The sequence below is a fragment of the Brachionichthys hirsutus genome, chromosome 18, assembly GCF_040956055.1.
Source record: "Brachionichthys hirsutus isolate HB-005 chromosome 18, CSIRO-AGI_Bhir_v1, whole genome shotgun sequence".
In the NCBI taxonomy this organism is placed as follows: domain Eukaryota; kingdom Metazoa; phylum Chordata; class Actinopteri; order Lophiiformes; family Brachionichthyidae; genus Brachionichthys; species Brachionichthys hirsutus.
In genome coordinates, this window is record NC_090914.1 from 2,376,749 (window position 1) to 2,403,211 (window position 26,463).

The 26,463-nt window shown below is 40.4% G+C and overlaps 1 protein-coding gene across 1 annotated transcript; it reads left to right on the top strand.

Annotated features, from left to right (window-relative positions):
• Positions 1–6,685: 6,685 nt before the first annotated feature.
• lrfn5a (leucine rich repeat and fibronectin type III domain containing 5a) lies at positions 6,686–21,173 on the top strand. Its single transcript, XM_068751585.1, has 8 exons — positions 6,686–6,885; positions 7,403–7,531; positions 7,635–7,815; positions 8,663–8,818; positions 9,105–9,364; positions 10,321–10,788; positions 19,450–19,723; positions 20,250–21,173. Exons 1-8 carry the CDS (start codon positions 6,689–6,691, stop codon positions 21,171–21,173), a joined length of 2,589 nt encoding a protein of 862 aa, XP_068607686.1. The 5' UTR covers positions 6,686–6,688.
• The last annotated feature ends 5,290 nt before the right edge of the window (positions 21,174–26,463 follow it).

The following is a 26,463-nucleotide window of genomic DNA, read 5'->3' on the forward strand; positions in this document are numbered from 1 at the left end:
TGCACCTGAGTAAACACAGCCACAACCAGTGGTCTGAGGAATAGTTTACCAGATGCTGGATTGTGTTTTTGAGAAGACAGATTTTCTATGTGTTTCTTGTTAATGTCTCTTCTGAATCTTTCTTGCCAAACTCGTGGAATGAATGATGGATTCTTTCAAGGAGCAGAATACCGTCCAACCTGGAGATGTAAAAACAGACTCTAATCTGCTTGTCTATGGTTCATAGTTTTACAGGCATTCCTCCAATACATAGGGACCGTAAAACGAATGCATTTCTTTGAAATATTAAATAATATTCAGGCTCACCGCCCACATTGGCACATTGCTATACCTATACTCAGTAATAACCATTTTGATTTTTTGCACCAGGAAGTGCTCATCCCTAAAACTATACTGTAGTCTGTTCAGATGCATATACAGTTATGCAAAACAGTATATTGTAATTGTTTTAGTCCTGTTAAATGCTTATAGAGAGAGAGCTGCTAATTTTGACTGATTCAAGTCATAAATATCCAGTTACAATGAAACAAACACAGATTGAAAATAATCCTGTGCCATAGTATGGAATGTGTAAAAAAAACAACTCTATAAAGCATTAAAAGGATAGTATTTTACTGTCATGATTAGTCGTTAGCTCTGACAGATTTAAGGCAGCATGGCACATGCACACACTCACAGGCACAATCACATGCATTAAGACTGTGATTCATACCACACACATATTTATGATGCCTCCTAACTTCTAATAAAGACACAATATTCATAGATACTCTTCACAAGATCATACACAGACTGCCTCCATGTCACTCTGTGTGCTGGTTCCTTTGCAAATAGTCATCTTTAAAATGAATATCCGGGCTATCTTTAATTTGGATTTCTACCTCAAACCCTACCTACATGGGACTTTAGGCTGTAATTACCTTTGTGTGTGCGTGTGTGTGTGTGTGCATGTCATAGCAATACCTTCACGGTGCTCTGGATTATCTCTTCTTAATACCTGGGAGTGTGACTAATCTAAATCTATCCATCAAAGGCGACTTGTCAGTTCACAGTTGTAGAATAATTCAGTGGCTGCTGTGAGAGGTGAAAATAAACTTGCTCAAACTTGTCTCAAATGCCATTATAGTATAAATAATTAGCCGATTTCAACATGATGGGCCTTGCCCCGTAATTAACAGAGTTAGAGCTCAATATAATTAGCAACACCCATTAGCAGTATCAACCCTTTTGTTGTCTTAGTTGCACTACATTCTTATCATTATAGTTACTCAGAGTAGGACTGTCTTGTATTTAATACTAAGTGGGAACATTTTATTTTGATTTTAATTGACCAGGTTTTAGTCTATTTGCTGTGAATAATGTAAAAACAAGTACAATTCAATTCAAAACACTTTAATTGTCCCCAAGGGGCAATTTAGAAGCAAGGAAGAGCAGCCTTGTTAAATACAAGCAGGAAACAACCACAACATAAAGCCACATAGTATTCAGCAGCAGTCACTGGCAAAGTGCTATGTGCATAATAAGGTCATTTAGGGAGATGCAACAGGACTACACAACAGCCCTGCTGTGTGTCCTGTTATGAAGTCAATATGGGTGTGTGGCGGTGGTGGTGGTGGGGGGTGGGGGGGTGGCACAGCAGCACAACACTGCTTAGGCAGGGAGGGGTCGGCATTCAGGCGCTGGACTGCAGTGGGGACAAAGGTGGCCCTCCTCCTCTGGGTTCTGCAATGTGGACAGCGCCGCCCGTTGCCTGATGGGAGCCACTCGAACACAGAATTGAGAGTGTGCGAAGGGTCCTGTAGGATCCTCCGGGCACAGCGAGTTATTTGTAGGTTACAAAAAACAGACAGACAGAGCTCTAACAGGGTGTCTGATGATTTTGGAGCAAAATTTGGCAATGGAAGACCGGTGTGACCGATCTTGCAGGCTGATGGAATGAAACCAGCAAATGAATGAGAACGTTAGGAAGCTCTCGATGAAGGAATAGTAGAAGGTCCGGATAATCTCTTTGTTCACTCCAAATGAAGCTTCCTTAGCATGCATTGTATCCGATGATAATTCCTGAAGATCTCCTCAATGTCAGAGGAACACCTCTCTCTACTCCACTTTATTCTGTGGAGTAAGTGGGCTGTGACTGTCACAGAAGCCTTTTCCAGCACCTAAACCCAGTAATATTTTAGAACTTGAGGCATTTTGTTCAGGATAAATGGGCTTTCTTGTGGTCATGAACTGTCCACTTGTGTTTGTTTGTTATTGTATGTGTTTGTGTGCTTGCATTGGCTTTTGTGCACATTTAGCCGGATACTAGCTGTCTATGCGCATTTGGCCTTGCTCAATGGAGCGGGCTCAAAGTGCACTAATTGAATAAAGAGTAATTGTGATGTATTTAAGCAGCTGCTGACCCCTGTTGTTCAAGTGGCACAAGATTTACGCTGGTGGACACAGAGAAAATAACAAAACCAGCTCGTGCATGTGAAGTGAACAGAAAAGCAGCGAGCTGGTTGAGTAGCTTGAGTGGTTGCATCTTTTGTTACGGATTAGATGCAAACAACCAAGGTACAGAGAAGCACAGAGGACCATGTACACTCTTAATCAACTGAGAAATTGAAAAACAAATGCTTAAGGTTCTTTCCTTGGAGGCCGCAGGCTCCTCTTCTGGCTCCTCAGTTGGCCTTATCCCCAATGCAAAGAAAAGTATCCAAAGACGTTGGTTTTTTATTCATTTTTGCTGGTTTACGGGCTTATTTTTTTGATTAACGTATCCCGTGACCAAGAAAATTCACAGGCGATTGTTATGTTGGAGAAAAGCCAGTCGTTTTTCCAAAATAAAACACCTGTCAGAATCTATTAATCAATACAGCGGAATTTATACAAGTAATTTATTCTTTACGTGCGGCCCGCTGACAAATATTGTATCTCACAGACTGCTACTGGGCCGTGGCCCGGTGGTTGGGGACCCCTGCCTTAAAGGTCCCATATTATACCCTTTTTCCACAAATTAATGCAGGTCCCAAACATTTATATGAAATATCTGTGCCAGTCTTTGTTCAAAATAGCAAACAGATGCTGCAGGAAGCAAAAGTACGTTCATAGCGATCACGTGCACATGCACGCTACCATGATAGTGTTTTTAGCACACAATAATTTGTTTTTGCCAATTTTCGCCAGAACATTACCAAAAGAAGTAAACTTTATCCACTCTGCTCTTCTTCTTCGACTCATGAAGGAGACAGAGCTGGATAGTGTTTTTAGCACACAATAATTTGTTTTTGCCAATTTTCGCCAGAACATTACCAAAAGAAGTAAACTTTATCCACTCTGCTCTTCTTCTTCGACTCATGCAGGAGACAGAGCTGGACATGCGGAGCGCAATCAGGGGGAGAGTGTCTCTAAACACACACAGGACACTCAATAAAAATGCTTTGAATCATCCATCCATCTACAAACCACTTATCCAGGGTCGGGTCGAGGGGCCGCGGCCTAAGCAGGGAAGCCCAGACCTTCCAGGGAAAGGACAGGGTGTAGTGGGAAACATTCATTTGCTGTGGCGACCCCTCGGCCGAAAGTCCAGTAGTAGTAATAGACATCATTGTTTTCAAACGCATGTTAAACTGTAAACTACTGAACTTCTGACAGACCAGTAATTCCTACAGATTTAGATAGAAGACAACTCTGACATAGCTGATTAAAATGTCCTCTAAAATGTAAAAAATAAAATGTTTTAAAAGAAACCTTACATTTATTTTAAGTATTTAATTGTATAATATATAGTTGGCTATGTAATGAATGTCCTCAAACTTATCATTATACATAAAGTAAGTAAATGCTGATCAGGACCAATAAAGATCAATGGAAGTCTTCTATCGTGGTCCCTTAGCAGCTTCAAAAGAGTTTGAATGTGGGAGCATTTCCAAGCCATCGCTTTTAACTGCCAAGCTGTTCCGCTGGTTACCCCCCATGAGATTCCAATGCAGCCCAAGATCCGTTTCAGTATATGAAGCGTGGGGAGAATCCATTTGAGCTGTCCAGGAAGCCAGTTGTTCATCAGTCAGCGAGCCAGGGGTGAAACCAGCTTTACGGAAGTCCTTTGGGTAAACAGGGTGTCGCAGTGAAAGACTTTCAAAGAAGCAGATCGGGCAGGCTGTGAAACACAGTCGCATTTTACACATCACTACAAACAGAGCTGTATTTGCCTTCCTTACCCATAATCCCCTTTGATTATTCACCATTCCATTGTTCCTACGAGTCACCTTAAGCAACACCAACCCCCTATGTTTCATGTTTCTAGGGGTTTGTGTAAAATGCAGCACTGCTGTAATCTTGATTGTATCTGTATAACAATGACATGTAGCTTACATGACTTTTTGCATAAAGTGAGTGATGGTGATATAAGGTTAGCGTGTCACATGTGGCATTCTTCCATGTCTCCCTGAACGAAATTCATTTCTTTCTTTCACAGTTCAGTACTAATTTTAATTAGCTCCCGCTCTGATCTTGTTTTCCTCCTCTCAGTCTCTGATAATTCTCCCTTGTTTCCTCTACAATTCTCTGTGTCTCTCACTTGTTCACTCTCATTACAATCATTCCTCATTATAATTAAGGAGCTGATAACTGCTTTGGAGTCACAAAGTTCAGGAGCGCGCTATGTCTGTCATGTGGCGCCAGTGCATGAGGCATGCATCGCTCTATTTGGGCAGTATAGGACCTGTGAGGTTGTAGCTGAGGAAAAAAAATCAACAACTAAACATGTCAGTAAAATACAATATCAATAGTGTCAGTGACTTTAGGGATGAATTATCTGAAGCAGATTACTACATTTAACCGTAAGCGGTATAAGGAAGGACCAAGAACAAGAATGGTTATATCTACATTTTGTTTTCTTATTGTTATAGAAAAATATATAACATTACTTCCCATGTATTCCAAGTCTGTCAGAGCATGTAGATCTGCATTATTGTCTTGAAACCTGGTGGCATTTCCCTTCTTTATTATTAATGCGACTCCTTTGTTTAATTATGTGGCTGCCAATTATTAAAGTATTCAAATGCAATTTGCAGTGTTAATGTGATTTATGCAGCATGACCACATGCCCAACACAGCAGGTTTATGTACCTCATGACTGCTTGTAGCAAAACTGACAAGTAATAAAGTCGTCATTTACAAAATAAAAAAGAGCCATTTAGAATTCAATGATGCATTATTTTTCTTGGTGACAGTCCACAAACCCTCTCTAATCAATGTCTGTTTTTATCGACTAAAAAAAACAGTCCCAATGAAACAATTAATTAGACTTGCACAATTAATTACAGGTTTTAAAAAGTGTGCGCAACACTTTCAGCTTTAATTATGATGTTGCATTTGACTTGAGGCATATTCATTTTTACAATGATTCATGCCATAACCACTTTACATACCTCTCTCTCTCTCAACACAACCGGTCAACACAGATGGCCGACTCAGTCTTGGGTTCTGTTCAAGGTTTCTGCTTGTTAACGGGAAGTTGTTCCTTCCCTCCATCACCAAAGTGCTCTCTCTTGTACTCACTCTTTTGTCATCATCTCCATCACAGCACCTAATGAGAGCTGATAATCTTAAATAAGATTTGATTAGGCCTCACAACCATTCTCATATGAGCAACTAATAAAGAGGCACACATTGTAATGGCCAGCTTGGAAGTCTTGCTGTTTTGATATATGCTTTGATTGATCACTTGTTATATTGTGCCTCTAATCTGACATATTTTCTTGTTTTAATCAAAAACATTGCATCACACTACACACGTCAGACAGCCACAAACACTAAACTTCAATGTGAAATCTTTCCATCACTCTTTTATCTTGGATATAATTAAATTGCAGACCCATAACCCACATGCTCACCCAGTCTGTGTTGTGTGTGCATTGTCCATAACTGTGTGTGTGTGTGTGTTCCCATGATCTCTTTAATCCTGATTCTCCCATGTCCTTCAAATCTCCATCAAGGTTGTCATTAATGAGCATTTTCTCCTGCTGCTTAGCCCTGCTGGTCTATCTCTCTCTAAAACCTATTCAAATTAACTACTATTAAGCACTGCTGCTTCATAATGATTGGATTAACGTGTATGTGTGTGTGTGGGTGTGTGTATCCAAGCAATGCCCAATGGTGGTGATTAAGCTCTGAGGCCCGTTCATTAAGCCATGTCTGTTCATTTCTAACTCCATCATTCAGAGTCAGATTCTCTCCAGTTGCCAAGTGTGATGCAAGTTCAGAGGTTTTTCATTGTGTGTATAAACACTCGGTGTTTGTTGATGCATGCTAATAAGGTGCATTGACATCAAGCCATTCCACAATGCAAGCGATCCTTCCCCATACTGCACTTATCATCCGATCTTCAACATACACACTCTCTAAATAGCTGTTAGCATTCAGAGTGGGTTATTTGATATTGCAGGAAGTGCAGTGGGCGATAAGTAGTCTATTATTGCCATGTCACATCCCAAAGATGCTGAACAGAGTGAATGCTGTCGAACAGTGAGCATAGTGTGAAGAGCTGCTTTGCACTGCATACTAAGGAGCAATGCTATGAAGACATGTCTGTCTTTTGTTCTGGTATTTATTACCATTACTCTGTTGGTCCAATTTTTATTAATCTATATTTATTTTTGCTGTGTCTCATTTTTCAGGTGCTGCGCCAGGTGGGGTGGTAACCATGGAGAGGCTGTTGCTGTGTCTAATGCTGGCAGTTGCCATGGCAGTACGGGCACAAGTCTGCCCGAAGCGTTGTGTATGCCAGATCTTGTCACCCAACCTGGCAACCCTATGTGCGAAGAAAGGCCTGTTGTTTGTACCGCCGAACATCGACAGGCATACTGTGGAGCTACGACTGGCTGACAACTTTGTCACAAAGTAACATTCATGTCAATGATTAATCTACTACTACAATATATACAGTACATATGCTAGAGTGTTTTGATAAATGAATCAATCACAGCATTAGGTGATAATCGATGCATTATTGTGGATTTATGGTTAGCTAGATTGGAGCAGCATTTTTTGACTGGGAACACCAAACTAGTCAACAGAAGTCAATGCAGCAGGTCAACCGCTTCAATTACCTTTTTTTCTCCAAAGTTTGGAAATGTTTCGCGTTCCTCAAAATGTTTAATGCTGTACAATATCTGTGTAGTCATTCACACACATTCTGGAATATTTTTGCTTTACTTAAAGAATTTGTCCTTTGAATATTGACAGAGTTGTATTTCACTGCTGAAAGACAAATATCAATCACCTTTTTCAAACATTCTAGAGATGCTTAGAAAAACAATTTAATCTGTAGCTTCAGATAATCAAAGCACTATGTAGAGTTGTTGGTGTTATATAAATGGTGAATGTTTGTTTCTTATCTGATGTAATTCATCCACAGCATCAAGAGGAAAGATTTTGCAAACATGACGCGGCTGGTGGACTTAACATTATCCAGAAACACCATCTCCTACATTGCACCGAACGCCTTTGCCGATCTGGAAAACCTCAGAGCTCTACACCTCAACAGGTGGGGATCGGCATACATGCGGTTTTATTGCTTTTGATATGAGTAGAATTGCATCAAATCATCTTGAATGCATTTCATCAATCTCTTTCTTCCTGATCTGCAGTAACCGTCTCACGAGGATAGCCAATGACACAATCGGCGGCATGTCAAAGCTTCACCACCTCATCCTCAACAACAACCAACTGGTGCTGATCCACCATGGGGCATTCAATGATTTGCTGGCGCTGGAAGAATTGGACCTCAGTTACAATAACCTGGACTCTATCCCGTGGGAGTCAATCCAGGTCAGGATCTCTGAAACTGCAGCAGCTGTTCAAACATGTTTGGCTGAAGGTCCTTAAAAGAAACCATTCCCAAGCCCATTAAAAGGCCCTAAGAAATATGTATTAATTTATTTGACATTAAACTAAAGAGATTCTAAGGGTTTTTGGATTGAAGGAAGGATTGGGAACTGAGGAGAGGGAACTATATAGACTATTCATTTAACATACAGAGTTGCCTTTGATCGGCTCACCGGAAAAACATTTTCATTTCTTTTTTTTAATGTCAGATTAAGTTTGTTGACAGTGACAAAAGTGTTGATTATTTTAGCCTGTGGTCGATCATGAATGCATCCAAGATCCACTCAGTTTCCAAGCTTCTTATAATCTCTTTAAGACGCTGTATGCAAAAGTCACTACAGTCATCTCTCTAGATGACTAAATGGCTATCCTGATTGGCTGAATTATTTAACGTGGCTCATCCCGTGTCATATGCCATATACAATGCAGAGGGTGTTATAGCTAGCAATACTATGAATGCAATATTTTACTCTTAAGTCTATAATGATTGTATTCAATATTTAAACCTTAATATTATATGTTTAAATCTGAATGTACCGGTAATATTATGATTTCATACTGCCAGTTCAGAGGTTAGCTCAACACTGATTATAATGTACAAAGTATTTCATAATTGACAATAACTATCCCAGTTTATATTGTGCTTCATTGTTTGAACTGGAAGGATTATAAGTATTGTCCAGATTACATCGAAGTGGAAAATAACATTTATTTTTGCTCCACATCCTTGGATTGACTCGTAAACTTAATCATCATAAAGCATGACCATAAATTTGTGTTTGTCTTTCAGAAAATGATCAGTCTCCATACTCTGAGCTTAGATCACAACATGTTGGACTACATTCCAGAAGGGACATTTTCTCTGCTACAGAAGCTCAACCGGCTGGATGTCACCTCTAATAAACTGTTCAAACTGCCACCTGACCCACTGTTTCAACGAGCACAGGTCAGGTGTATTTCCAGAGAAAAGAGCCTTCAACACAACCAGGCCTTTCATTTAAACCAAGATTTCAATCTGGGTGAACTTGTTTCACGCTAAATGAAACGCCCACACGAGACATGTACATTCACCAACTAAAAAAAACGGTTTGATCAATAAGGAGGTAGTGAGTGTTTCATGCTCCCAGAGAATACATTCAACATGTGTAAATCGGGATCTTACTATAAAATTACACTTTTCTTGATTGATATTTATTTAATAAATCTACTTTATTAAATTTGTCTTCTTCCAGGTCTTGGCCACATCAGGGCTCATGTCCTCCTCTTCTTTTGCGTTATCGTTTGGCGGGAACCCCCTTCACTGTAACTGTGAGTTGTTGTGGCTGCGGCGTCTCAACAGAGAGGATGACCTGGAGACATGCGCTTCACCCCAACACCTTTCTGGCCGATACTTCTGGTCCATTCCTGAGGAGGAGTTCCTCTGCGAGCCTCCTCTCATCACCCGATACTCCCATGAGATGAGGGTGCTAGAAGGGCAGAGGGTGGCGCTCAGGTATGTCTGGTTTAACATTAGATACAAAAAAATAATAGTATCAGTCAGTAAATATTAACATTTCCTTATTTCTGTCTAGGGACAATTCACACACACACACAACTTTTTTATTCATGTAGTTATGTATTATGTTTACAAGCCTCTCAAAATATATGACATGTTCAATGAAGTCTGAAACAGGAACATTATATTAAATGTTCAGGAGGAAGAAACTAGCCAACAACAGGCCTGAGAGATGATGATTACATAATTTGCATATATATTGGTCACACACTTCCAATCATGATAGATGTTTTGATCTCAAATATGGACTTATGGTGAAATTGGGAAATGTGGAAATCAATGAGTGCCATTATTCTCTTTCCTATATTGTGCATCAGCTCTGCATACACATAAGAGGTTGAACCCACCAAAAATTTCTCAAATCAAATGCAACACATCAAACTGAAAAATACAGTAGCTGCATTGTGGTTCAAACCTTCAGTTTCCTCTTTTTCTAAATAAATTTTTGTTCTTACTCTCATACGAACTCGTGTTTCTTGCAATGGTTCTACTTTTAACTTTCTTTCCAATGTTTTACATGTTCAGTTGAACCTGGAAAGTTTTGTTCCATATATTTTTCATCCCCTGTTGGGTAACGCTGCTCAATATCAACAGATAGTTTTTTCTTTTTACCGTTACAAGTCCCTATTATTCTAAATACTTTCTTTTTCTCATTTCCCAACTTTTTTGGTCATCAGACAGTGGTAAGACATTATATTGGTAGCCTATACATTTGTAAAATTGAACTTTACTATATTTCAGTTGTACTGTGATTCATTTTCTAAATGTATTCAATTCGCTATATAAGCACAGTTGTCGAGCAAGAGGGAGGTGAACGTGAATCCACAAACACCCTGAAGCCATGCCCTGCTACTTCTGAACATTTGTAATGTTTTCCACTCTACTGATTTTAGGTGTAAAGCAAGAGGTGACCCAGAGCCAGCCATCCACTGGATCTCTCCTGAGGGCAAACTAGTATCCAACTCCTCTAGAACAATGGTGTACTCCAACGGAACATTAGACATCCTCATCAGCACTGTGAAAGACATTGGCTCCTTCACCTGCATCTCCTCCAACCCTGCTGGCGAAGCCCATCAGACGATAGACATTGTCATTATAAAACTACCCCACATCTCTAACAACACCAACAACATCCAGGAACCTGACCCGGGATCGTCAGACATTTCCACGTCCACCCGTGGTGGGGCCAATGGCAGCAATGTGACAGCCGACGTGAAGGGCGGGGCAGATAAGAGGGTAGTAACAGCAGAGGCCACATCTTCCACCGCACTGATAAAGTTCAACTTTCAGAGGAATATTCCTGGCATTAGGATGTTCCAGATCCAGTACAATGGAAGTCAGGATGACTCATTGGTTTACAGGTAAGACTTCAAGCATCCATGCATCCGTCTGTTTTCTTGTAAAAGCTTCAGCCACTTGATCTGCGTTGAGGGTAACAGGTGTTGCTGGAGCCTATCCCAGCTAACTACGGGCGAGAGGCAGGGTGCATCCTGGATACAACGCCAGCGCATCACGGAGCCCACTTCAATCAGTTTACAGAAAATATTAGTGTTTGTTACATTCAAGAATAAGCAATATGGGAAACTTGGTTTGTCTGAACGTCTTCAGTACTCAGAGCAGTCAGGATCGAGATTAAGCTCAAAGGCCTTTGTACGTTATCTGCATTTGTAGACTATATGTCACTGCTTTTATATGACAGCACAAACAGTTTGCATCATTGCCCAAGATTTCAGACAAAGGCATAAGAAAGTTCAAGAGCCAAAGTCAAAGCAGGCAAAATAAGGCCGGTCGGTCTATGAACAGGGACAGCTTTGATAGTCCTTCTTGACTTCTGCTGTTTGCTCAGGATTACACTGCTAAGATTGATCTCACAGGGAGTGATTGTTATTTGTGCTAAATATTTACTCCGGTGAAATGGGGGAACAGGTATTAACAAACGCATTGTTTTTGCTGGAAGACCTGCCAATCTTATCTGCCTTTTAATATCACCGCTAATCCCCATCCATACTTCATCAGTACACATCTCGATCCGCAGCAGTAAGAGACTTGCGATCGACCGTCTGGGTTGTCACAACAACACTGATCTTTCGCATTCAGTGTATAACTGCCAGACAATCATCGTTCATTGAAGAATCTGTCAGTGTTATCTGTATGTCAGTTCGTACTAATCCCTGTTCATAATTTGTCAGCCAATCAACACATTCAGAGAAATGCATCCAATGACAGAGATGGGATTTAAAGCTGTCTTCCAAAAACAGCATCAGAGCTTCTCAACCTGATTGTCTTAGACTCTGCTGCACTCTATTATTCACAAGCTCACCCCAAAGCCTTTGTGGAACTGTCATTCTACAAAAGACTTGCATTTAAGCTTTTAGCTGGGGACTTTAAAATACTAAAAAACACAACGTGCACGAAAAAAAACAGCTTCCTATGGGGGCAAGGAGGAGGAGTGATCAGACAGTCTTCTCGCCACCCACCCTTATCCTCCCTTGTTCCATCGTGTCACTCAAAGTCATTCTTTCTGTCCTTCCCCGTCTTCCTAAAGCTATTTTCCCACTTAGTATTAAGCACTGCTGTTATTTGTCCTTCTTTCCCATTTTTTTTGCAGTCCTATTATCTTTGGATAGCAAATTGATTTCCATTCAACACCTCTGCTGCACAAAGTGGCAGCCCATTGATTCATTTTTTGTTCAGCACTGAAACACAGAGCAGAAAGAGGTGGGACAGAGAAGAGACATAAGAGAGATAGAAAGGAAAACAGTATCAATGTAGGGGTGAGAGAGGAGAATGGCAGACACACGTCCTATTGTCACAAAGAGGACTCCTACCATTCAGGTTCATTGACAGTTTATTTGGCGGATATTGACATTTGTGCACTTTGCTCTTCATCTGCTCCACATAGCACCCGTGGGTGTCGGGTTGCTTTCCGCGTGTGTCTCTGTTATGATACACTCACCGCTCTGCTTAAACAGATGGAAAAGTGAGCGACAGTTTGAAGCTTTTGCTGGCATATCCGCCTTGTTATGACAACCCACTGAGCATATGCTGCAAATCTTAAACATTATGGTTGTAATACATGATTATGTATTGATCCCTGCTAAGAAACCCCACCCACCCATCTGTCCATAGATAGGGAGGTCAGTTAGCTGCATGACAACACTACCAGAATCGTTTTTTGCTCAAGGACACGTTACACTGGCAGATGTTTACTGATACAGCGCCAGCTGTTTTAACTGCACTCCCCATGCGTAAGTGTTGAGTTTCTATTTCAGAGGCAGGTCTACTGCCTAGTCAGGTACAATTGTAAATAATTGATTTGCAATTGAATGTTGATCACACCAGCCCAAACACAGCGGATTATCCGAGAACAGGAAGTCTGGTCAGTTTAAAGGGGAGCAAGCAATGGCAGTGTGAAAGCAGCCTAAATGGAGATGCAGATCAGGTGTGTCTCGTTTGGCTTCGTCAGCGCACCTGCAGCTGTGCCTGTAATCCGAGAACACTATGAGTGAGGGACAAATGAGAATGAGAGCAAAAATGAATAAATGAACAAAAACACAGGAGCATGACAAGATGATGATGGCTATCGTAGGTACAAACCAGCTTTAAAGCCACGACACGTAGAACAGATTAATTTAAATGCAGTATACAATGCATGTGCAGGAATTTCCCTTTGGGATTAATAAAGTATTCTGAATCTGAATGCAATAAAATCCCAATTAGATATCCTCTTGAAATAGTTCAGTCCAGGACCAAGTCTCAGTTTTCTGCACAACATGTAGTGAGTTGTTAATTTCTTAAATATTTAAATTGTGTACTATTTTTTTGATGAATATTTATTTACACAGCTGATTTCTCTACTTTGGCCAAAGACAATTCAGATTTTCAACAATCTCAAAAGTGTCTTCGGGTGTCGATATAAAACCAATGCATTATTATTATTATTATACACGTTTAAATGTAGTCTAAGGTTGTTTTATCTTTCATAAGACACTTTACAGAGTTACCCAACAAAACATTAACCCGTTCTCCCTCTATCCTAATCTTCTGCTCTGTCCGTTGTTTGTTTCTTTTCCTTCCTCTATCTTCTTTCAGAGGTTGTTTTCCACTTCAGCAGATCCATCATGCTACGGGGGCTGGTTGCCATTTGCCAAAAAAGAAAATAGAAAAAAAGAAAAAACTACACATCAAGCAAATTGTGTGGCAAGCTTTTTTTATGAGACAACGCAGCAGGGGCTTAGGGATGAATGCAGGCTTTTAAAGCCGCAGCTAGCCCTCCTCTCTCTCCCGCATCCTCTTTCAGTACTGGGAAGGAGGTCACCGATCGGCAGTAAGGTGTAACACCTGACTCAGCTGTGCTGGAGGCGTGAAAAAAGATCCACCTTTATCCCACCAGAATGTTCCAATTCTGATTTTATAGCATCATAAACATACTGCAGGCCTATTATAGCAGTGGTTTGTTGTAAGTAAGGGTTATAAACTGAGGCGATAATAGTTTAGAGGGAAGTGCCACATAGGTGAGAGTGAGGCGAGTGGTGAAAAAAAAGTGGTGAATAAAGCATGTAACAGAAGACTCTGCTCAAAAAGATAAGGGGGTGGGAAGAAAAGAGAGCATGAAATACAAAAACGATTTGTAAAGACAAAAACTATTTAGCAAGAAAGGGGACAATTTGAGTTGGAACAATTGAAAATAAATGATGAATAGAGAAATGAAGGGATAGTTTTCAAAAGAAAAAGGAAAGGCGCAACATGAAAAATTGAAAGGAGAGAAATAAGCTAAAAGATTTGGAAAGATGATAGAAACAGGGAACACACAGAGAGATATTGTTTGGATGAAAACACTATGTTTAAAAGCACAAGAGAATGGATAAGGTGGATGGGGGAAGAAACCGCAGGGTGGAAGGAGCCAGCAATAGCTTTACGAAGAAATGTGGATGACTCGGCTGAAGTGGAAGAAATGCAGCTGAGTGGGCAGATGGAGGTCTAGTCCCTGCTACAAAGAGTGTTGAAACGTCGTGCTTGCGTGTGGGACAGCTTTTGTTGCATCTTCACTGCCGTGCCTGTTTGCACTGAGCGCAGCAGATGATTGACATCTTGCAAAGCATCGGGCTCCTTCAATTTGTTTTGAAAGAACTGGCTGAATTACTGAGAGTGCTTCTCTTCATTCAGGAGATCACACCAATATCTGCATCACAGTGACGAGTAATTCAGCTGAGAAGGTCTGCAGAGTGGTTCACAATTGTGTGTGTGTCCCACGATACAAACATCATTTCTGATATTAAACAAGGCCATTGGAAAAGAACTGTTCACAAGAGTGGCTTAAAACATTTTCGTTTTCAGTGTAATTAAATTTATATTTTGTTTTTGTACAGTTTAATCTGCAATGCTACGCATGTTACCATTAGAGCAATTGTTTATTCATTAAACTCATCTCAAAATTGTAATTTGTTTCATCAGATCTTTTATTCATAATTTTGCTCTCTGAAGCATTAAGTCATTAAACCTTCATTTATTAAAAAAACACACACAAAATAGCACCCAGCCTCACCTTGAAAATGTCTGATGTTAATGTAAAACAGCAAGCACCATTTTATGCTGCTCTTTGCAGCTCTTTTCAGTAATGAGACAGTTCTTACAGGGAACAAATAATTTACATTTACAAACTGAACATTTAAGATTCTCAGTTATTTTAGTGGGTGACAAATATTGTGAGGAAAGCACATGAATGTTGGCCAGTTGCATTTAATTGAGGTGACTTTTTTTGTATGGCTGTACTTCCTGGGGAGAATATAATCTGAATTATGTAATTTGTTCATCAATGAGAACTGTTCAATCGATAAAGCTGATAATTGCTACGCTGCTCGGTAGGTGGCTAATATAACTTTTTCCTGTGACTGTTCTCCCCGAGTCTGGCAGTGAGTCTAATGAATAAAAATGACTGGGGAGATGTTAACAAAGCCCACCTGGGAGTCGGCGCTTGTTAACCATTCGTTTTGCAATCAGGGACATTGTGTGTGGTAAGAAATAAGAAGCTGGTTTCTGTAATGTTTTCTGTTTGCCTGGGAGACTCAGACCCATTAGCATGGCATTCTGCAATCTGCTGTGTAAGCTACATTAGCTATTAGGTCAACAGTAATGTGGCGGGAGTTGAACTACCATTAATCCCCTTCACTTTGTGCCTTGAAACCAGCTATTTTCAACTGGTTTGATGACGATGCGGAGCATTATTCCTGAGCGGGTTAATAATAAAAAAATAAAAAAGTGAGAGAAGCTGTAAATGAATGTGTAAATTTATTTTGGAAAATGTCATGTTATCATTCCGTATTTGCATTGTGAAATTAAAGTATAAATGTGCAAATGTTGATAATACATTTGAAAAGTTTCACTTTGAGACATTTGTTTTAAAACGTGCTTTTCTTGTTTTCAGGCAGTTTATTTTAGACTAGCTTTCACTGCTGTAGCCGGAAGCACTGAATATAATTTTCTACAATAATTGGACAACCTACATTTCGACAGCTGCGTACCCACATTTTGGTCTCATTGGAGCAAGTGCAGATTTACAATACTTTTCTGTTCAAAGACTCCTAATAACAATTGATGGTATACAAAAGGATCTCACTGGTAGTTGCACATCTTTTACCTAGACGTGTAGCAGATTGTTTTATCGGAGTGCTTTATGTGTGTTTTTTAATGTCCATGAAAAGTAGGAATGTCACGATTTAAAAATTTTGAGTCACGATTATTGTGAGGAAATATTCCCCAAAACTAGATGCCTTAAACTCTCCTCATGAAATGCAAAAACAATGTCACCTGCAGCAATTTGAAATCACTAATGAACTCCAAGAGCACTGAATAGCATTTTTTTTTAATGTATGTCGTTACTATGATAAGGTAGCTTGATATGTGCTATGCCACCACAGCCAAATTAATTAGAAGCCCCAGCCCTTTAAGCCTGGAAGCCCTGCTCTTGTCCGCTGAATCATTGCCACAAATGCCTTTTTTCCCCTCTTGGTAAAATGTATGTTTGTGGCCTGTAGGCTTTGTCCAATATTTAATCATGTGGAATGGTCTGAAATAGAACAATCTGGTATCATACATCATTGTTCTGTGCATGGAGGCAATCATTTGCCGAGAGTCAAAAAGACGAGTGCAGCTAATGGAGATCGTCCTCCTGGCTTCATCCGGGCTGGAATGAGGAAAGCTCGAGTGGATTATCACGTACATGAACGCATGCACGGTCCTGTAATGGAACCCAGGCAAATGCATGTACTATTAACATACACATATACTGCAGGTGCCTATAGACATAAGCACATACATGCATACTCATCGTGGAGCATGTGCATACCTTCTCTTCTGCCATTGTGTAACAAAAACAACACACACACACACACACCCTGGGCTGGGGGCTTGGCAGTGCAGAGCAGATAGATTAGTGTAATGGTCTCGGCCAAGGCAATCATCTGCCCACAGTGGGGCTTCAAATGCTGGCAGCAAAATCCAGCTCAGACACAAAGAAATTAGCCACAATGAATGGTTCAGTTTGGATGAGTTCACAATGCAAACGGCTTAGAAAGTCAAAAAAAAATGATTGTATCCAAGACAAAAACAACATACAGTCATTATGCATGAGAATGATTTTTGGATACTCAGCATGCAACAGAACAAGGTCCAAAGACAAAGACATTATCAATATCTTGATTGCTCTTTGTATTTATGAATTATAAATGATGACAGCTTGGTGCATGTCGACAAAGACAACCAGCCATGCATTGGCTGAATTGTCCAGTTGGATGGGTTTGATTTAGGAACACTCTGGTATTGGCTGAGTCCAGGAGGAGACATGTAGCTCAATGTTCTTGGAAGCAAAAGTTTCTGCACACAAAACTAATTTGGAAACAAACTCTCAAGAAAGACGCATGAAAATGGCCAATTTATGCATGTTTGTACCCAATGCCCAATTATACCAACATAGATTTGGTATTGATGCAGTCATTTATTTATTTATTTTAACAAAAGCCACCTACAGCCTAAGACACAAAGCAAGCAGGACGTTTCCCCCACCATTCACACCTTAGTGTTCATGTCCCTAACGAGTTGGTTAGTTAAATGACCCACTTGTGATGTCAATGACCCAAACAGTCTACATTAGTGCTGGTTGAGCCAACGGCACACATTAGTTTAACGACTCGCAGGGTGTTACAATCTCACTGGAGAATAAATACCTGGACTCTATCAAGACGAATGAAACATCTCGATTTTGGGTTTGATGTCCTTATTTTTGAAAGAAAAGAACAGTTTTTTTTTTTTTTACAATAATAACTTTAAACTAATCAGAAATACCCGCTATACATTGCTAATATTTTAAATGGCTATTAAAGCTGCAAATGTTTGGTTTTTGGTGCAACATCTACATCGGTGTATAGAGGCCCATTTCCAGCAACCATCACTCCAGGGTTCAGACGGTACAATGTGTTTGCTCATTGCGTCAAAAGGCTAATGGATGAGTAGAAAACCCTGCAATCATGTTAGCACAGCTGAAAACAGCTTAGCTCGTTAGAGAAGCTATGAAACTGAACTTCCTTTGTCTGGAATATATACCGTATATATATATATATACGTCAAATCCATATAGTTTGACGTACAACATTTAAACCCCATTGCAACAGAGCCATGGAATTGACAGGAAATTGCAAAGGAATAGTTTGTCAGACAATATTCAAATATTTTGGTGTAGAAGATGTAGATTCTAAAACATGCCACTGCAGCAAAAGTCAACCGTGAAAGTAGAAAATACTTAACAGTTTCAAATATCTTGGCAAAATGAACCTCCCCCTCCTGTATTTGCAGCTGCCTGAACATTGAAAAGTGATATTTTATTTTTAAAGTAATGAAAATGGTCCTCTGTTTGTCATAAACAATCTGCTAAATATTCGTCGTTTCCTCAGTCTCTGCTATACACACATGCACATCCCAGAGACGTGCAGCATTACCGAGGTGGTGAATAGTGTTCTTGTTCGAGAGGCAAAGTGTTAACAGCTTCAAGACAAAGATGAACCCAGAATGTTCAAGCGAGGCAGCGTTATAAAACAAACATATTATTTTGCACGATGACTTTAATTATTTGGTGGCCAGTGTGGTACACATGAAGCCCGAGGCCACAGAGATAATTGGTGCATTAGTTTACTCTTTATACAGAGGCACTTGCTTGTGTGACCGTTTCGATGCCAAGGATACTTCATCCTATCATTAGCATGTACTCTTCAACATGCCTTTGTGTCCCAATATTGATGACGTTTGTGTGTGTGTGTGTGTGTGTGTGTGACCAAGATTCACCACTGCAGTGAGGAAACCCAGGAAAACTGAAGCCCTTTAAGGCTGGGCTCATACTGCAAGACAATCATGCCAAATTCACCCCAGCAGATAATCAGCTGAGAAAAACTTTAAGAATTTTAATCAGTCCTGACCTTTGGCATTTACAGATTTAATATTCCAGATCTGTTTATTAAAGCACAGATATCCAGATAATCTTTAGACATATTTGATTTTCAGGAGTATTAATCTGGATGACTATATCAGTATTTACTGATCAGGGCCATAACAGATGACAATACTTCCAAGTATCTGTCAGCATTTACAAACACCACTGGTTTAGCGGAAACAGTCAATGTGGCTTTTGTATTTGAATAGTGTTATTCACGGTGAGTTTGTATGCTGTAAACATAAAGGATCAATGTTTTGATAAAGTACTCAGGGATTTTTTAGTTAGCAGTTTGAGGGCTGATTTGTATTATTGTATACATTCCATTCTACATGGGACATAGTATATTGTTAAATAGTCTTATTTTCACTGGAAGATGATGATGGGACTTCAGAGTGAATGCATGTGATAATTTTATTTTGTAGGGAACTTGTACATTTGCACACTTGGATGAGACTCCAAAATGTAAACACAGATTAGATTAAGAATAACTGCTGTGTTAATGCTAATATTTGATGTCTGTTTTATCTTATATTTTCCACAGAATGATCCCCCCTTCAAGCAAGAACTTTCTGGTTAACAACCTGGCAGCAGGGACACAGTACGACCTCTGTGTGCTGGCCATCTATGATGATGTCATCACCTCTCTGACGGCAACACGCGTGGTCGGATGTGTGCAGTTCACCACGGAGTCGGAGTACATGAGGTGTCACTTTATGCAGTCTCAGTTTCTTGGTGGGACCATGATCATCATCATCGGAGGGATAATAGTGGCCTCTGTGCTCGTTTTCATCATCATCCTGATGATTCGTTACAAGGTAGGTCTGGCTGGAGAGGAAAGACAACTACACTGGTCTGATAACGGCTATCTGATAGCACTCACAAGACATTATTGACCATTTAACACTGAGAACCTCCAAAATAAAGTATTCAATCATTTTCCCCGTAACCACAAGTTCAGCGTCGTATCATTGCTGAAGAACATTTTTAAGCTCCTGTCAAAAAAAAAACTAAGAAAGTTATTTTAGAAAGTGCCAGTCCTAGTTATTGTTATTTTACTAATTAATGTTATTTACAAATGTCACTATTTGACAAAGAAACAAGGTAATTCATAATTTAATATCTGACCTCAAGCACTTCACACTGCAGGATCTAGATCAGGGGCCGTCAGTTAAAATTCCCAGGTCCAACCTTCCTTCCTGCTGAGATAGACATATAAAATATAGATGTACATGTGGATATCTACAATTGCAGTGCTGAACATAGCATACATCATGCATATTAGCAGTGAGACACAAAGGACTCAACACATTTTGTACGTGTTTCCTCTATTTGTCTCCACAGGTGTGCAACCCTGGCGAGGGTGCTAAGGGTGTTTCATTGACCCTGACCAACGTTCATTCACAGACCAATGGGCAACAGTCACAGGGATGCACTGTGACTCCTAGCGCCTCTAAACTTGGCTCATTTGGATTAGACGACCTCTCAGGAGGCTCAAACAAAAGGAGCGGCGTGGCGGGAGGAGCAGGCAAAGACGCGATTTCTCAATCGCCCGATTCCTCCATGCCTGACTGCTCCACAGCTACGTCACTTCACAATCAGCCTTGGGCAGCCAGGAGCCCAACAGCTGGTGTCAAGGAACGGGAAAAAGTGGGTGGAGAGAGAGCTCAAGCTGGCGTCTCATCACCCACCACCAACTCTCTAAACAAGCCAAAGCGGAATCCCGCTCCCAGTAAACCAGGCTCAGTTTGCTCACACTCCCCGGCTAATCCTGATAATCTTCCCACCAACCCCCCTCACACTTCTTCCTCTTCTTCCTCTGCTGCCTGCTCAGCTCTGCTCCCTTCGTCCATCCATCTGGACAACCTCAACACCAACCGCAACAATTCCACCTCTCTCAACCAATCCCCGTCTCCCTTCATCCTTTCCCCTTTCTCCAGCCCTATCACTACCCCAAGCCCCGTCTCCTCCATACGATTTAGAGAGACGCCAGTCCTACGCAGGGCTACTCGTGCCTCCGCCAAGTACCAGACTCTTCCTGTGGAGGAGATAGAAAGGAGCAGGGCGAGGCGGAGATGCTCACTCAGTGAAGCGGGAGGCTCAAAGACTAACTCTCACCAGGGCAGTGGCGGGACTGTCAAATTAGGGCGCGCAATGCGGAAACAAAGGAGCCAATCAATGAGCGGGATGCTTCTCTCAAAAGATGGGGAAGGAGACTCAGACAAAGGGCGGTGTGACTCGGACTGGATTTTAGAAAGCACGGTTTGACCTGGCTTGCGACCAAGCACCAAATAAACGTTGGTTTCTTCATCACTGTCCATCTTTTGTCTGACTGGGTGCCTGCGGTTACACGTGTCTTAGTTTGAAATTGTTTAGGAGTGTGCAATCAATTGCTAGCATTTGTGACATGACATAGTGTGTGCTGTGATTTCCGTGCGTATGTGTGTTCATGTCCGATCCTTTGTTTATAGGTGTGTGTGTTGATTTTTGTGTGTTTTTGGGTTACAGCATGAACATTAATTTCCTTTTTGCACCTGTAATTTGTATTCATTTACAGGGTTTTTATTTTTAATATTTTTTACCACAACTCTTTGAATGCAGTTTATTGACCTCAACAGTTTCTGTTATGGAAACAGTCATTGAACGAGCGCATAAGTCGCCTTGTCTCGTTGCGCTGTCTTGTTGGTTCCACTTTATAGCACAAAAGAAACAAGACAATGGGCTGGCCACCTCATTTCCACAATCACCTTATCTTAAAATACCACAAAAAGGGAATAAGTACAGGCAACAAAAAGAGGAATATAAAGACAGTCAAAGAACTGAAAGGCGCACCATTCTCATGCTCACACACCCAAAGCAAGTGTGTGTCCAGACTGTGGCAAGAGAGCAGCATTTGGTGCCTTCTTTTGCACTAACAGACCATCTGACAGATGCCTCGACCTGATTCTGTGGACGAGGAATTGGTACGGAATGGACGAACATGGGAAGAGAGATTTCACACACAGCCTTTCTTTCCTACTGAGGAGTACAAATGTTTCTTGACTTGTAGACAAACACAAACTGAGACAAAAAGTAACAGAGACAAAGACTTTAATGTACCGCTTATGAAAAGAATATTTTTTAAAAGGAAGGATATAAAAAAGAACATTACAAACCTTATGAGCTTTCCACCTTGACATTGGTATACTACAGCCTGTATTGGTCACAAAAGGGAAGCCTCTGTACAGAAAAAGACAACATGTACTGTGTTGTTTTGTTGTGTAAAATAAAAAGGGATAAAATGAAAATTACAGAGATGAAAAGTCTGTTATTTGCACATTCATACTGAAAATATATGTCCCATATTTAACAACAATGTCTCTCACGGCAGTTTTGGTTAAGACTTTTGTTTCGACTATCTATGGAAGCCCATGATCCAATCTCACCTCACATTGTACAGAATGTCTAGGTCCTATGTTCTTCACATAATTACCTCCGCCGAGGCGAGCCGGAGGTTATGTAATCACCGGTGTTTGTCTGTTTGTTAGCAAGACAACTAAAAAAAACGTTTCTAGAAGGATCTGCATAAAGATTTCAGGAAATTTTAGAAATGTTACGCGGAACAGATGATTACATTTTGGTGACGATCCAGAAGAGATGCTGGATTCTGGGTCAGTTTGAAATATTTGTTAACATTGCAGTCAAAGAAGCTTCAAAATGTGTTCCTCAATATCTCGGTTGATTATTGACTGATTTTTAAACCAAGGGGCCCCTCCCACTATACAGACCTTAAATTACAGATAGTCTTTCATCCTGACAAAGTTCTTTAATTAAAGAAAGCGAGATAAAAATGGTAGCTTCAGTGAGATTAAAAAAACAATTACCGCCACTACCACACTCCTATCTAGCTCAGGTTGCCTCCTTGGTTTTAAATTCCAGCGGCTGCTGACGCCACGAGGCATCAGGTGAATATTTAAATGGAACTTGAATAGCTGGAGGGTCACATGAGATGATGAGAGGGGAAACGATTCCCCTCATTTAATTTGTGTAATTTACCTCTGCTATTCAGCTGTCGTAACTGGCCTCCAAAAGTAGCTCACACGTTTGCAATCCCATCTTTAATAGTGTGGCGGTAAAGTCCTGGATCATGCCTCCTCAACTAATCTTCCCATGCCTTCCTTAAGCTGTGAATGCTTAATGGTAAGAAGCTTTTCAGGCGAAGATCCTTCTCTTTATCCTTCTTCCTCAATCTAAAAACGAAATAATAAGATTTGCTCCTGAGCTGTCTCCTATAAAGTAAGTGAAAAGTGTGAAGTTAGCAACATCATTTTGTATTTAGATGGTGCATACAGGAAACAAATGAGGCTTTACAACCCGTTTTCTTCTGGGCAGTGATTTAAAAATTAACTTCACCTGACACACACAGAAGAGTAAATCTACTAATTATGCCTGCTTTATTTATTTTTTTGTATTTTTGTTTAAACATCATCAAAGTTGTACTTGATGTGCATTTTGAACGTACAATAGATAGGAGAAATGTACAATAGATAGGATAAACAATATCATTCTAAACGGTCCTGAGAGTAAAAATAAAAAAAATCACCTCATAAATAACTGCAGCATAAATGTTCCTACTTTACCAAGTAAAATAAACACTGTATGAAAAGAAAGGCAGGGGAAAAAGGGAAATTATTCTTCATCGTAGAGGAAATGGCTCCAGTGGTGCAGATTTAAGAACGGGTCATGCAGTCTTTGGTACCGAGGATCACCTGGCCTTGAGCGGTGAGACACTGAATGTCTTTCTTTCATGGATGATTTTATTTTTATTATGAGAAAAATCTTCAGGCAAAAAATGACTTGCCAGTTCAGTTGAGGAAAGTTGGCATATACTACGCTGCCTGTGAAGCTCCATGCATACTACATTATTTCAGAGAGGAGATAAAGGGACTGGATTTCTACATTTGTCATGGCTCCTCTTGTTCTTTTTAGTAGGTACATTTGTGACTCCAATATTTATGTAAATGTTTGCATTAAAACTCTGAAATGCATGAGCACATATGACAGTCACTGTCTACTACTGTACTTTCGGCTTGTCCCGTGAGGGATCGCCATTGCAAATCAGCTTTCTCCACTTCACCCAGTCCTTTGCATTGTCCTTCCCTACACCAGCCACTCTCATGTCCTCCCTCATGTATCATAGGTCATCCTCTAGCCCTGGCAGTTCCATCCTCATCATCCTTCTCCTCCTCCCTATCTCTCCTCTGGACATGTCCAAACCATCGGAGTCTGGTCTCTCTGACCTCATCTCCAAAACGTCTAACCTTCACCGTCCCTCTTATTGTCTCATTTCTAATCCTATCCAACCTGGTCACACCCAAGGAGAACCTCAGCATCTTCATCTCCTCCACTTCTAGCTCCACCTCCTGTCTTTTCCTCATATCCACTGTCTCTAAGCCATACATCATGGCTGTCCTCACCACTGTCTTGTAGACCTTTCCCTTCATCCTCGCAGACACTCTCCTATCACAGAGCACATGTGAACTACAGATGGGCGGATTCAAACCCAGACCCTGCTTGCTCTTCATGAGCAAGAAGATTTCAAACACATTCAAAGACTATAAAAAATTGCAAATAAAGACGTTTCTAGGCTTGCCTTTGGTGAAGTTGGAGTATTAAAGCAAAAGTAAACCGCGAAAAAGACAAAGTGTAATGGAAAGTCATTTTAAATAAAGCATGAGCATCAAGCAGGGGAGACTCTAACCTTCCTCAAACACTGAATGAATAAGAAGTACCCTGATTTGGCAGATGACATTCCAATGAACCAACTGCTCATATTCATGAAGTGCTGGAACCAAGCATCAATTCACTTTTCTTGCAGACTCCAGTCTACGCCATGTCTGGGTTCACCATGTGTTTCATGCATCTAATATTTTATTTCATTGAACCTGCATTTTATATAATTGATATATGTAACATTTCCACATTAAAATGAAAAACAAACAAAGTAGAAGGACATATGTTATTGAGCTCCGCAGTTTTATTAACTCAACAGTTTCATGTTCAGTATTGCCTTATGCTAAATGTATGCTAGGTCAGAGCATAGCTTTTATTTGCAATCAGATTTGGGTTCATGATAATACGTGAAATTACATATTATGCATTTAAATGTCAGCCTTAAAATATAAGAACTCTATCTTTGTGGTTATATTTTTGTCTAAGTTCATTGTGGGATCAATTTTGGGACAAAAAATGAGGCTGTTTTTTGTTTTTATTCATAATACTCAATTTATTAAGCAGCTTTTTTTGTCCTGACACCCTGATGTGAACAAGAGAGAAAATTAAGAGTGCATTCAGCTGATATATGGCAGGTGGAGATGCACTTAGCTTGACAGCTTCATTTCTTTCCCCTGTGTGTTCAAGACAGGCTTGTGAAGCTCACTCTGTCTCTTTGAAAACTAGTATGATTATGGAACAAAAGTTTTTAGATTGCGTACCCCTTTTGTTAAAAAACTCAACACAAGTAACGTTGATTTCACACTTTTTCACTGACTCACTGTTGCCATTTGTAATGTATAATAAAATCTAGCTTTAGAACAATAAAGGGCAACTACAAGATAAATAAGACTGATGAGAGACAATCATTGAAAGCAAGGCTTATCCAAACCCTCTGCTTCAGAGGGCTGGGTGGTTGGAGTGAGTACACCCTCGGCAGGTCGCCAATTCATCGCAGCACTGACACAGCGGCGCATCTTTATTCTGTCCTGCTGTTCTGTGTAGATGCAATGAAGGCATAATAATTAGTCAGAAGCACTTAGTGGTTTATTGACATGCAAAGAGCTGCTTGACACATCTGTAATACTGTATTCACTCTGAATACGATGGAAATTTGAATGTATCCACTTTGCTTGTCCTTTATTTGTTTGATCAATTGATAATTTGAATTTTGCATTTATTTCTGACGTGTCCTGCCATCATTAGCCACGAGTGAAGGCAACACAACTGTTGCCTGTGTTTGTGGAGGAGATTACAGATATGTCTGTGGTAACAGCATTGCCTGGAGGCTCGCACAAAGAGCTCATCCAATTGGGAGGTCAATAATCAGTACTTTCATCCATGGAAACAACCCAGACATGACAAATCAATTCATTAGATTTATTGATCTGCCCTGCATTAAACCAGTCTGCAGTGAGCACTGCGTCAAAGCAGAACCAATGTGAATAGATATACCAAGAGCTAGGACTGTGTGTTGTTTTAGGTGGATTTCCTGGGACACCTCATCCACACAGACACTCCGGTTAGAGAGTGAGGCCGGACACAGGAGGGAACTCAACTTTGCTTTAATGTTGAAGCACGACTTTGAACGACACAGAGCTGTCTAAACGCCTTCCACATCTGTCTGATTGATTCTCTGTACTGGTATCTACAACAGATAAATTAGTATACACGAGAATGTGTGCTAGTTTAATGAGCACATTAACTTTAACTTCGTGAACAGTTACATTAAACATCAATATAAAACACTGCTACACAAGTAACGATATCTTAAATTAGCGGTGAAATGTGGGGCTTCATTTGCATA